At 43.8% G+C, this 12,974-nt stretch overlaps 1 protein-coding gene and 1 long non-coding RNA gene across 9 annotated transcripts in view; one reads left to right on the top strand and one right to left on the bottom strand.

Annotated features, from left to right (window-relative positions):
- LOC148425860 (CUB and sushi domain-containing protein 3-like) overlaps positions 1-12,974 on the bottom strand; it is a 627,928-nt gene that overhangs the window by 159,913 nt on the left and 455,041 nt on the right. For 2 of the 4 annotated variants that reach the window (XM_088410975.1, XM_088410974.1), the window contains exons 48-51: positions 11,910-11,999; positions 11,239-11,397; positions 10,514-10,702; positions 5,135-5,320 (exon numbers count right to left, since the gene is read on the bottom strand). In XM_088410975.1, the coding sequence (XP_088267101.1) occupies positions 5,135-5,320; positions 10,514-10,702; positions 11,239-11,397; positions 11,910-11,999 (624 nt within the window). The remainder of the gene's footprint in view (positions 1-5,134; positions 5,321-10,513; positions 10,703-11,238; positions 11,398-11,909; positions 12,000-12,974) is intronic. The other 2 variants (XM_088410976.1, XM_088410977.1) reach the window with 2 other exon arrangements.
- The window catches only part of LOC148425865 (uncharacterized), a 39,531-nt gene that overhangs the window by 9,656 nt on the left and 16,901 nt on the right, over positions 1-12,974 (top strand). For 2 of the 5 annotated variants that reach the window (XR_015865116.1, XR_015865115.1), the window contains exons 2-3: positions 212-361; positions 2,993-5,452. This is a non-coding gene — a long non-coding RNA (uncharacterized LOC148425865). Of the gene's footprint in view, positions 1-211; positions 362-2,992 lie in introns of those variants that run through there. The other 3 variants (XR_015865118.1, XR_015865114.1, XR_015865117.1) reach the window with 3 other exon arrangements.

The following is a 12,974-nucleotide window of genomic DNA, read 5'->3' as shown; positions in this document are numbered from 1 at the left end:
CGGTTCGGTGTGCGATTCTGTGAACTCCGTCTTTTCCAGAACCCATTCGCTGGCGACATTGATGAAGCCCAGCCTTCTTATCTGTTTGAGTTGGCCGAACTGTGATGTTCTGAAAAACGCATTCAAGCCCTACAGTCTTATCTGCTACAGTCATCTGCTATCAGTTTATACTGTACAGTGGCTACTATCTTCTTCTCCACTATTCTAACAGGGCGATTCCACCAAATCTGCCACGCTTCACTCCATTGCGTTGCGCTGTGCCGGCGCACGACGCACCCATGTTTATGAATGAGACTGATTCCACAGCATCCACCACAGTCCGCCGTGGTCCGTCCATTTTACGCAAGACTTGAAAAATCTGGTACGTCACTCACACCACCACGTTAATTCCACAGTTTAGCAAACACAAAACAGGAAAATGAATGTAGTATACCGCCGGTTACAAAAGCAAAATTGTGTGCCCCTTTGCTGATTGATTGAATGAAGCCAAAAGTGAGTGCAAGCTTCTGCTTGTCTGCGCTTTTGCCATCAAGACAAAAGGAGCACTTTCCTTCTGTTAATTGGCACTAATGTGTGTACAAGTATATGTTATTGTTTGAGTCCAGTTCCATTAATTCACTTCAAAGTTAAAACTAACATTGGGTGTACATACTTAACCATTGTAAAGGAAGCATGTATAACATATTTTGTATGTATTGTGTTTTCATTCATTCGGGCCCGAGCAGCTACTGCTGCGAGAGGCCTCTTGTTTTTCTCCAGATTATTGTTATTATTAGGGCCCCAGCAGCGACTGCTGCGAGGTCCCTATTGTTCTTCTCGGGATTATTATTATTATTAGTATTATTATTAGTAGTAGTAGTATTATTGTTATTATTAGTATTAGTATTAGTATTATTATTATTATTACGCTGCTTAGTCCCTATTGTTCTTCTCTGGATTATTATTAGTAGTATTACGCTGTTTAGGACCTATTGGCCTTCTCTGGATTATTATTATTATTATTATTATTACGCTGCTTAGGACCTAATAAGGGTTTCTAAATTTTACGTCTTTGCGATGAAGGGGGTGGTCTGTATGCCACCTCAAAGTTGGATGTTTTCCCAAATGAGCAAAAGTTGCTTTAATTGAACCCAGTTGTTTCTAAAACTGCAGCCAGTTCCGACCCTTTTGGCATAGACCTACGAATTTTTTTAGGCATATGTAGGACCCCAAGACCTGAAAAATACATTATAGAGCCCCATGTGTTAGGATGTATAGAATCAGAGTTATCAACTTTTGAATGTGCCATTTGTCCCATTTTTGGACATTCTTGGCTACCGAAACCCTTGACCTGATCAACCTCACATCTGACGTGCTCCATTAGCTGACATTGGGGCACAAGAGGGCAAAATTTCGTGAAGATCGGATTACCTATCTGATGGGGACGGGGCTTCAAAATACGTGTTTCAAATTTCCTTCGCCCTGACAAAAACCTTTATAATTCAATTTTTTTTCCTGTGCTAATCCTGTTTGAGCAAGTTAACTGAAAATTGTCCAAAATAGTGTTGGAGCATGGAACATTAAGATTCTCAACTTTTACGACTTTTAGCCAATGGGCGCGGCCAGTACATCGCCTCAAAGTCCGATGTCTCGCAAATCCGAAAAAGTTTCTGTTGGAAGCGGTTGGTCATATCTTTTCAAAATTTCCTATAGAGTTGATGGGGTCCAATGTAGAACATATCTACTAACCAATTTTTTGGCGTACTGCGAGCGCCACCTAGTGGGAGCAAAAAATATCATTGTAGTGGAAGGATTGCAGCCAAACCCAGTTGGTTTTACCTACAGCTCCCAAAATTTTTACACATTTATAGAACTCTAAGACCTAAAAAAAACAATCAAAGAGAGCCATACGCTAGGATGTACAGAAAGAGTTACGGATTTTTGAATTTTTGCCCCATTTATGGCCTTTTGCTACTCCTCAGCTGTTGCCGCTTTCTCTTAAACTGTTGACCCAATCAACTTTCATTCGGGCATGGACCACTGTCAGACTTAGCGGCACAACTGTTCCAAAAATTGTCAGGATCCATTGAAATATATGATAAAGGCGGGGCTTCAAAATATTATATCAATATTTACTTCGCCCACAGTGACAAAAATTTTTTTAACTCAGTTGAACAAGCTTTAAAAAATATTAAACTTTATAGTATAATTCTATTTCATACATGTGATCGAAGTCTACATTCCATTGTAGTGCTAGAATCACGTTGTGGCAGGAAATATAATACCATTTTTGACATTCCATTTACTTAGTTGCGCCAGTTGAACAAATGCTAATGAAAGTTTGACCTTTTCTTCAACATTGACTTCTACTGTTCACGTGCAAGTGCACAAATATATTCATACCCAAAACTGTTCAAACATAGAACTGTTCATACTCCAATGTGCACAGGTCTGCGAGGGCCCATTATAGCTGCTTGCAGCTCTAGTTCACATTTGTTTTCTGTTTTGAATTAATGTGTTTGCGCATTTGATTGATGAGAGCACAAGAGAGGAGGAAGAGTGCTAGACTCACGCCGAAAGAAAAAATAAAGAGAGAAGATTGGCCACGCGCTGTTTTAGCACAGCATTTACGGCTAGGCGTGAATGGGACCCGTGTAGAGTTGCCTTCGGAGACTGGAGAAGCCTTTTTTTAGGCTTATGCAATGATGTGTTATCCAAGCAAACTTTCCACAAATGACCGAGTTGATGATCCCTGCACATGCATAGTTTGACTTGTCAAGGTGTGTGTCCATCGCTGCGGAATGGTGCGGAGCGTGGCGGAATTGCCCTGTAACAGCCATTGACAGACCTGTAGTTAGCTAGTCTTTGTTCGCTCCTTGAACAGAACTTTCTCTTTCATCATTCAAACAAGGTTATACTGCTAAATAATTGCTTTGCAATACAATAAGAGTAAATAGGGGATAAGTTATGTACATCTAGTCTAACAACCATGTTCTACGCCTCCATTGTTTAGGCATCAGAGTTGCAGCCAGTGCCTGGTGGTTGGTGTCAGGGCGACAATCCCAGAACGGCTTCAGTGGTCACCAAGGCAACAACTCAGGACTGGAACGAGTTCAAAGAGGCCATGTAAAACGGCATCTGAATGGCTTCGAGGAAATTCTAATCCAAAATCTGAAGCCCCCTAATCACTAGAATCATAAATCTCTCTCTACAGACTGGCTGCATCCCTTCAGCCCTGAAAACCACCAGTCTCAGTCTCAGTCCTCTCCTCAAAAAATCCCTCCGTCAGCCCAGAAGTACTCTCAAACTATTGAAATCTTCAATTCCTTTCAAAAATCTTGGAATAAGTTGTGCGCATTTAGCTTCACAATCATCTTAACCACAATAGCCTAGGGGAAAATTTTCAATCAGGTATCCGCGCTGCCCATGGCACGGAAACCACTCTTGAATTGAAACTCCTGGATCTTATTGCACCTTTTGACAGTTGACCACAACATTCTGCTCACCCGCCTTCAATACATCAGACTCAATAACACTGCTGTGTTCAGAATGTGTGTGCCAGGGTGGTTTTAAATACCGCACCCAATCTGTCACATGTGGTGTCCTCCAGGGATCTGTTCTTGGCCCTACCGATTCACCTTGTACTTGCTACCCCTCGGACATGTCATCAACAGGCATGGATTTTCATTCCACTGCTATGCTGATGACACACAGCTATATTTGAAAAACAACCATGCTCACCAACCTCCTGGAGACGAACGGGTGGATGAATACCTATTTCATGCAGCTCAACACTTCCAAAACTGAAATAAATCAAATTGGCACCCCAAACAGATCAGCTTATCTCCTATAACAAGTATCACTTTTTCCAGACAAGACATTCCTCTTTCAGCCATTATCATAAACCTCAAAGTTAAAATGGACCCCCAGTTGAATTTTGAAGCCCACGGGAAATATACAGTATTTAGAAAACTTCCTTTCTCCATTTACGCTTTTCAAAAACTTTGCTCTGCCCTCACTCCGGCTGACTCTGAAAAACTCGTCCGCACCTTCGTCTTCAGGCTGGGCTACTGCAATACAGTTCTCGTATGGATCTCTGGCAAGAGCTTAAAAATACTCCAGTATATACAAAACAGCGCTGCCAGGATTCTAATAAGAGTGTGAAAGCGTGAACACATTACCTCCACACTGAAATCCCGCCACTGGCTTCCCATAAAGTTCCAGACATAATACAAGATCTCCTTCCTTACACATCAGTGTATTCATGGCAAAGCCCCCACATACCTCAAGGAACTACTCTCCCCACATTCATCAACTCGCTACCTCTACTCTTCCAATAAAAACCTCCTTAAACCAATAAAGACAAACCTACAAAGCATGGGTGAGCTTTCTGCTCAGTCACCCTCAAACTGTGAAATCCTCTTCCACCGAATCTAAGAGTGCCACAGTTGGTGGACTCTTTGAAAGGAGATCTTAAAAAGCACTTTTTAGTAAAGCGTTCACTTAAGTTGACATTTTTTAAAGTACTATTTTTATTGATGCTATGTTTTAGGTTTTTGCTTTTTCTGTAGCACTTTGACATTCTATTGAATGGAAAGTGCGTAATAAATTAGATCCATTATTATTATTATTATTATAAGCAGATGCCTTGGATTTTGGGTTCAGAATTGCGCTTTCCCAGTGTTTTCCATAAGACAGCAAAATCTGTCCATGTGCCTTCTTTTACAGCTTGCTGTCCCCAACATAAAAGAATTCTGATGTTGGCAACCATGAGCTGCTGGCAGTCAAGGTGACCTTGAAGGAGTGGCAGAAATGGCTGAAAGGGACGCAGGTCCCATATTTTTTGTTTAGACTTAAACGTCAATAAACTCGCATCAGCCTTCAAAACGTGTCATTATACGTGATGTTGTCAAAACTTAAAAAAAAAATTATAATAAAAAAAGAAATATCCACAAATCACAAATTGCAGCTTAATATAAGAACATAATTTTATTTCTTTGCTATTTATTCCCGAAACAAAAAGCTTTTAAACAAGCATAGGAAAATAGCCCATAATGCATACATGTGCGCGCATGAGGGGGTTATTCGAAAGTCTGACATCACAGAATGCATACATGTGAAAGTCATGGACCACCACTTCTGTGTTTATACTCACGGATGCATCCCGGTATCTTGTTGTGGTTGCTCCAGGTACCATCTGGCTGGCAGACTGTTGTCGTTAACTCTTTGGAGGAAAGTCGGTAACCACTGTTGCAAAAGTAGGTAACTCGTGTGCTAACAGAATAATCAACAGCAAGAACACCTCCGTTCATTGGCGCGCTGGGCACACCACATGACACAGCTGCAGGAAACCAGAAAAGATTTGCTGACAGACCTTTATTGCACAGTTACTGTCTGAATAATTGTAAATATAGTTATACATTTACTACAATCAATAAAACTGCTTTGAATGAAGAAATGCGTTGCTGTAAAATTGTTGGCGTGAGAAGGAGTGCTGTCTCATATTTGCTGTCTCATATTTGCCAAAGAAAGGCCACGCTCAAACCAGACTGGCCAAGCTCAAACCATGGGCAGATGTCACTTCACTTGTGATTTACAAAATATCTTGCTGAATGTCTTGCGCCATACATGTACTGATCTTCTACCTACACATGCAGACCTGATGAACAAATACACTGGGTTCTGGCCGTGCTTCCCCACCCCCCCCCAGCTGCACTTTTAGGACTGGAACCTTCATCTAACCTAGGGATCTATGAACCAAATAAAAAAAGGGTGTTTGGAGAGACTGCTTCAGAGCACTGTAGAATTGAATTCATGCAGTCCATCTCCGTTCTCCTCATGAAGGAGCAATAAAGAGTGCCTTTTCTCCGTCTTTATTTATAGTTTTTCACAAATGTTTAACAGGTGAACCTAATGGTTACACAGTTGAAATTGACTTGAAAGGCTCTGTTGGGAAGAAAGTAAGTCAAGTGCATTAATCTGGTTAGACAGAAAAATTCCCAATTGCTGTGCATCACACATATATTTGCATATATGTCAAATCCCAAATGTCAGATATTAATTAAGAATGGGATATTTGATATCGCATATTTCTTTCTTGGGTAATGAACCCAAATGGGATGAAACATAACCAAGACTACTAGAGATTTCTGATGTGGGTCTTCTCCAGGCACTCCCGTCTCCTCCCACGTTCCAAAAACATGCATGGAAGGTGTATTGGAGACTGCAATTAACCCTTAGGTGTGTTTGTGAGTGTGAATGGTTGTTTGTCTCTGTGTGACCCGTGATTGGCTGGCATTCTTTTCAGGATTTCCCCAACCTACTGCCCGAAGACTGCTGGGATAAGCACTAGCAAGCCAACGATGCTATCGAGGGTAAGAGGCTATAGAAAATGGCTGAATGTTTAGAAGATTTATAGTCAAGTTTCAAGATGCACTTATTTATCACTACACCTGAACAAGGCAACAAAATTTACTTAAATGGCTCAAACTGTCCAAGAAACATACAAAGACAGTAACTAATGGGTTATACAACGCGACAAGAATGGTCAGGTTACGCCACAGGAACAGTGGTTTGAAATCTTAAATTAAATGAAAGAAAACACATGGTGAGGGAGGAGAGATAAATATGAGTCTTCGGCCATGGCCAAATGGCATAGCATGAGCCTGGAAAAAAATCCTTGCACATGCGACAACACAAAAAGAGGACAACACTACACAACTCAGTAAACATATAGATGGATGGGGGAGGAGGGGAGGGGTCATGTTAGCAGCCAGGTTTTGTTGTTTAACAGGTCACATTGCATAAGCAAACTTCAGGACTGTCGGTGGCGGTGAAGATAGGGGTGGTGTATGTGTGTTTTCAGTGGATATGTGTGCGCAAGTGTCCTTGATCTCCCAGAACAAGTGTGATTAAGGCACCCTGGAAGATAGTGAGGGAGACTGTAGCATAAGGCGGAGTTCCTCCTCAAGCGAAAAAAGTCCGGATAACAGATGTTTTGTGGGCAGGTTGATAAACCATGTGATTGACATTAAGTCCATTGCATGAGACTCTGAATGGGGCTTCATGAAGCCGTATAAGCAATCAATTTTTCGAGGCAAGATGCCCACTTCCCCATTGCTCGGGGACTCTGTCATCACATCCAATTTGCGGTTGAGCTCTCTCGCAGCAAAAGGTTGAGCATTGGTCACTTGCACAACACCTTAAAAGCCTTTTAGCCATCCGGCTTTGCCCATCTGGCAAACTTCGTAATAATCAGAAATTCAGAAACTCCGATGAAGAGAATCCCTTTAATTAGAATTTCAATAACGTACTGTAGACATCTTTCACATCTTCTATTGACGACATTGACAGACACACCACCCTCCATTTGTTCCATGGGCCTATGATGTATCCGGCGGCAAGTGTCCCAGTGAGGCAAGAAGAGTTCCCCTGCCTGCTCCTCTTGTCGTGAAAATTTTGTCGACATGGTTGGTTCACTTTGGTAGGAAAAATACTAGAGGAGGCTACAAAAATAGCACAAAGGACAGCACATTACATAATACCAGTGCACTTGGTAGCAGGATACACCAAGCTTAGTTCGACAATTGACTTTAGTTGTATCATCTGATTTGCGGCTGCATGATTTGGACACTCGGGTGAAGAGAGTGGCAGAGCTGTCAACTGATCCCCACCTGGTGGTGTGTTGGCTCTGACGGTGGGGGAGAATGCTGGTCAGACCTGGCAGACACAAACATCTTGTGTTTGGTCTGCTGGGAACATCTGGCAGAATCCCCTGTCAGAAGGAGTTTCAACTCCCCCTCCGGCAGTGTTTCTTAAACGTCCCAGGGTATGCACGGGACATTGAGTCAGAGTGGAACATATTCCGTGCCTCTATTGTTGAGACAGCTGATCAGATTAGTGGCTCTAAGATGGTTGGTGCCTGTCATGGCAGCAATACCCAAACCCACCGATGGACACCAGCGGTAAAGTATGCTCTCAAGCTGAAAAGGTGGGCTTTTGGTCCATTTTGGGCTTTGTGACTCCATAGGTAGCTGACTTATATTGATTGGCCAAGCAGAATGTGGCTTAAGCAGTCTAGCCATCTATTATCTTCTGTTTAATCCTGGGTCAGGTCACGGGGGCAGCACCTAAGCAGGGAAGCCTCCTCTCAGTGGGACATGCTCGGAATACCTCACCAGGGAGGCGTCCGGGAGTCATCCTCTACTACAGTAAGATGACGGGATCATGGAGGCATGTGGCAGTTGCTGAGGCAAAAATTCACGCATGGAAGAAGTTTGGTGAGGCCATGGAAAATGACTTCCAAACGGGTTTGAGGAAATTCTGGTCCAAAATCCGACCTCTTAGTAGGTGACAAGCAGTGTACCTTTGTGTACAGTCGAGATGGACCACTGCTGACCCAGAGGTCAGAATAGTTTGAAGTCCTCTTCAATTCTACCGAATTGTTTTACTTTGAGGGAGCATAGTCTGGAAAGTCTGCGATCGACTATCTTATCTCTGGTGCTGAGATCACATAGGTGGAAAAAAAACTCCCCGGGGGTTGATGAGATCCACCTGGAGTTCCAACAGGCTCTGGATGTTGTTGGGCTGTCCTGCTTGCCATGCCTCTACAAAATCACGTGTACAATGGGGACAGTGCACCTGGAGTGGCTGACCAGATTGGTGGTCTTAAAAAGGGGGATCAGAGGGTGTGTTCCAACTACAGAAGGATCACACTACCCAGTTTCCTTGATAAGTTCTAAGTGTTGACAAGGGGAGTGCATCAGAAAGTCAAACCTAAGATTCAGGATGAGGAACAGTGGACCAGCTCTACACCCTTGGCAGATTCCTCAAGGGTGCATGGAAGTTTGCCCATCCAGTCTAGATGTGCTTTGTGGACGAGGAAAAGGGATTCTACTGTGTCCCTCGGGGAATTCCTTGTGGCGTGCTTAGGGAATACCGCATACCAGACATCAGGAGTCCAAATAAACATCTGTAATATAAACTACAGCCTGTAGATATCTGATACAGGCTGTTCATTCCATGTATGCCCAATGTCAGTGTTTGGTCCGCATTTCCGGCAGTGAGTCAAATTTACTTCCGGTGAAGGTTGAGTTCCGCTAAGACTGCACTTTGTCATTAATTCTGTAAATTATTTTAATAGACAGTATTTCTAAGTGCAGCCAAATTGGTGAGGGGGTCCAGTTCAGGGTTCTCAGCATCTCATCTCTGCTATTTGTGGTGCTGTCGTTCAGACCGTGATCTCCAACTCTAACAGGTGCGTATCACAGCTGTGTGAAGTGGCTGGAATGGAGATCAGCAGCTCCAGATCTTAGACCATGGTCCTCAGTTAGAAAAGGGTGAAATGCCCTCCCTGGGTGTCTCAAGTAGAGGTGTTAAAGTGTTCTAGGTTCTTGTTCATGAGTGATGGTTGCATGTAACGGGAGCATGACAGGTGGATCGGTACAGCATCCGATGTGCTGTGGCCTGTCGTGGTGAAGAAAATGCTGAGCCAAAAGATGATTGATCTACATTCCTGCCCTCTCCTATGGTCAAAAGCTTTGGGTCATGACCAATACAACGAGATCTTGGATACAAGCGGACGAAATGAGTTTCCAGCACAGGGTGTCTGGGCTCTCTCTTAGAGATGAGGTGAGAAGCTCGATCATTCACGAGGGCTTCATTATTGAACTGCTGCTCCTCCGCATTGAGAGGAGCCAGTTGAGGTGGTTCAAGCATCTTCTTATGATGCCTCCTGGACGGGTCCCTGGCGAGGTGTTCAGGCATGTCTCACCAGAAGGACGACCCAGGACACACTGGATAGATTATGTCCTGGAGGAGCTGGAGAAAGTGGCTGGGGAGAGTGAAGTCTGGGCATTCCTAGTTAAGCTGCTTCCCTGCAACCCAACTCCCAAATACAGTGGTAGAAAATGGATGAATGGGTTGAAGGATGAAGGACAAAGCAAGCAAAGCAAGGAAATAAGGGTGGGAAGAGTGTTCCATCTGCGAAGAGACAAGCAGAAAAAAACAAATGGGAGAAATATTTGCTTGCCTTGGACAACGGAGCCTTAGGAACAAATCAGGTAAACATAATCTTGCTCAGTTTCTACAGCAGAGAAGTAAGGAATGTGAGATGGGAAAACTCTTGGCAAATAGTGTCAGATGTTCAAAACATTTATCTCTGCTATGCAAACAAAAATTCCAGACATTAGACATTTTCTTATGTATGCAACCGTTAAATCTGAACATTATTTAATTGTCAGTGATCATACTATTCAATAGTGTAAATAATTCATAGTTCTTTACAGTTCTTCAACTTATATTAACGGGCTTAATTAAGTTGCATGTAGATGAACCACACCTTTTAAATGTGTGTTATTTCCATTGACAGATTATGGTGATGGTACAGATGGATTTTTGTTTAATTGTCTGGATTCAGCCTGTGTAGTGCCTGACCTGGTAGTTATGTAAGACAAACTATTTAGTTAATTAATTAAGTTTAGTTAAGTTAATTAAAAGTTGGTAATCAAAAGCCATCTGTGTAAAATAACCTTACCTTGACAAGCAGGCACTGGCACATCCCAAATGTAGTAGCCATAGGGGGTCATTTTGCACACAGCGGTCCCCTTTCCTATCAGCTTGTACCCCCTGTCGCAGGCCCAACGCACTGTGCTGTTTATATGACCCCCGGTTTGACTGACCACAAAACCATGTTGCGGGGAGTCAGGTGTACTGCAGTACAATGCTGTAGGAAATGAAAGAGTCACATAAAATGGGATTATGGCAATGCTTCTCTATATATATATATATATATATATATATATATATATATATATATATATATATATTGCAAAACAATCCCCCTTAGAAAATATAAAACATTTCATGCCACTATTCTCCTAAAACTGCACTGTCCAGGACTCTGCCACCCGCCTCCTCACCCACACCCAGTCCAGGGAACACAGGACCTCCATCTCAAAGAAATCCATTCACCGCCCATCCAGCCCTATAACCTTCCCTAGTAAAACTAGTAGTAGTATTCACTAGTAGTGTTGTGGCAATATACGTATAGTGATATTGTAAACCCATGGCATTTTAGCGTTTGATGTTCGATCATTAACAGTGCATTAACAACATGCGAGGGCCATCTCCAAGAATTTAGGTTGGTCACTAATTTTGTCATATGGACAGAATGATAGTATAGGTATTTAAAAAAAATAAAAGTGTGATATGGGGATTTCATTAGTTTGAAGATACAATGATTAAAAACTGGATACATACTTCGATACTCACCCACATATCTGATGTGGAAGCCTCGTCGGTTGGTGCCGTGGTCAGATGACCAACGTAGTAGGAGCTGGTGGCCAGTGGTGGTTAAACTGAATGGTGTCTCAATGTCACCACTAAGTGATGCTAGGTTCTGGCTGTAGATGTTAGGACCTAGAAAGACAGTGAGGAACATGCTCATGAACAGCCAGATGTTCTGTATTAAGCATTTGGTAATCATGACATGGGGGCAAATAGTCGGACCCAGGAGCACACATAGACTGGTATGTAGAAGTTCAACCTTTTTATTTAATATCTAATACTGGCTCGAAAGATGACTGAAAGCAAAATGAGTGGAGAGGCTGATAGATGGTAGGGGACAGGCTGGTTTGGTACACGGCCGGGCAATAGGGTCCGGCAGGCTGGCGAATGGCCGGATGCAGGCTGGGTCAGAACACGGGCAAACATGGAATGTCGGCGGGCTGGCAAATGGTCGAGGACAGGCTGGGTAAAGACACGGACAAGTAGGCAAGGTACAGTGCTGGAAAGCTCGGCGTAATGCATTAAGAAAATATGGTGAGTTATGGAAGGGAGAGACCCGGTTATATACTGAGCAGGTGATTATCAGTAGTGTTGCTGTTTAGTGCTGATTGGCAGGGAAGTTGAACAGGTGCCTGTTAGACAACCTTGCCTTCTGGCCCACTTGGTAAGTCGGCGTTGGTGCGCGCTGCCTGTTACGTCCACCTGCATGCAGCAGAGCTGAGCAAGCTTGAACACTGGTCCATCGGCACCGTTGGGCAAACACAAGAGCAGAAGGACAAGAGTCATCATTGTCCAGGCAGGGAACAGCAGGAGTAGGTAAACTTACACTCAATTGAAGGGAGACAGGCCGGTAGCAGAGCTGTTTAGGGAATTGTGGGCATACTCGGCCCACAGGAGTTGGGTGGTCACAACTTCCTGGTTTAGTCATTCTATTTGCCCATTGGTCTGGGGATGGAAACCAGGGGATAGACTGGTAGCCCCGATGAGCCGGCAAAGGTCTTTTCAGAAGGATTATGTAAATTGTGGACCTCTGTCAGAAACCACAGAGAGGCAGGCCATGGAGACAGAAGACATGGTGGATGAGTAGCTGGGCCGTCTCCTTTGCTGATGGCATTGTGATGAACCAATCAACAACTGATGGGATGAGAGTATTACCGTTGGAAGGGGGAAGCCCGGTGATGAAATCCAGAGAGCGGTGGGACCAGGGACAGTGAAGAACAGAAAGGAGATGACAGCAAGGTTCACTTGGACAGGTGGAGCACCGCAGGATTCGCGTACCAATGCTTGCTGGAAGCAGGAGAGATCACAGGATGGACCCCAGTTAAGAATGGTTCTCATCTGCCACCTCATGTGGGGGCGACTACCTACTCTCCATCCGACTACTCTACTCCTCCATTCCCCACAAGCGGGCTCGCCCACTAAGGTGGTAGTGAACACCACTCTACCTTGCTTGGAAACGAACGTCCTCGGTTGAAGAATGAACTACAGCAAGCAGTTCATCAGGAAGGCTTCGCATGTCTCAGGGTTGCCTTCATAGCGTTCCTGAACCTGGACTCAGGAGGCTTGGGGTCTTTGAGTGGCACTGGCGGAGATCCTACCGGAGTAGCTGAAGCAAAGCGGCATGGCGTGTTTGGTCCTTTCTGCATTGTAATGACACGGGGACAAGGAGGCGAACCCTGGAGAGGTCAGTCTCTTTATTTACTACGAAA

The sequence above is a fragment of the Hippichthys cyanospilos genome, chromosome 3 (genome assembly GCF_059441005.1).
Source record: "Hippichthys cyanospilos isolate Australia breed blue-spotted pipefish chromosome 3, RoL_Hcya_1.0, whole genome shotgun sequence".
NCBI lineage: Eukaryota > Metazoa > Chordata > Actinopteri > Syngnathiformes > Syngnathidae > Hippichthys > Hippichthys cyanospilos.
This window is presented reverse-complemented; position numbering and strand designations above follow the sequence as displayed.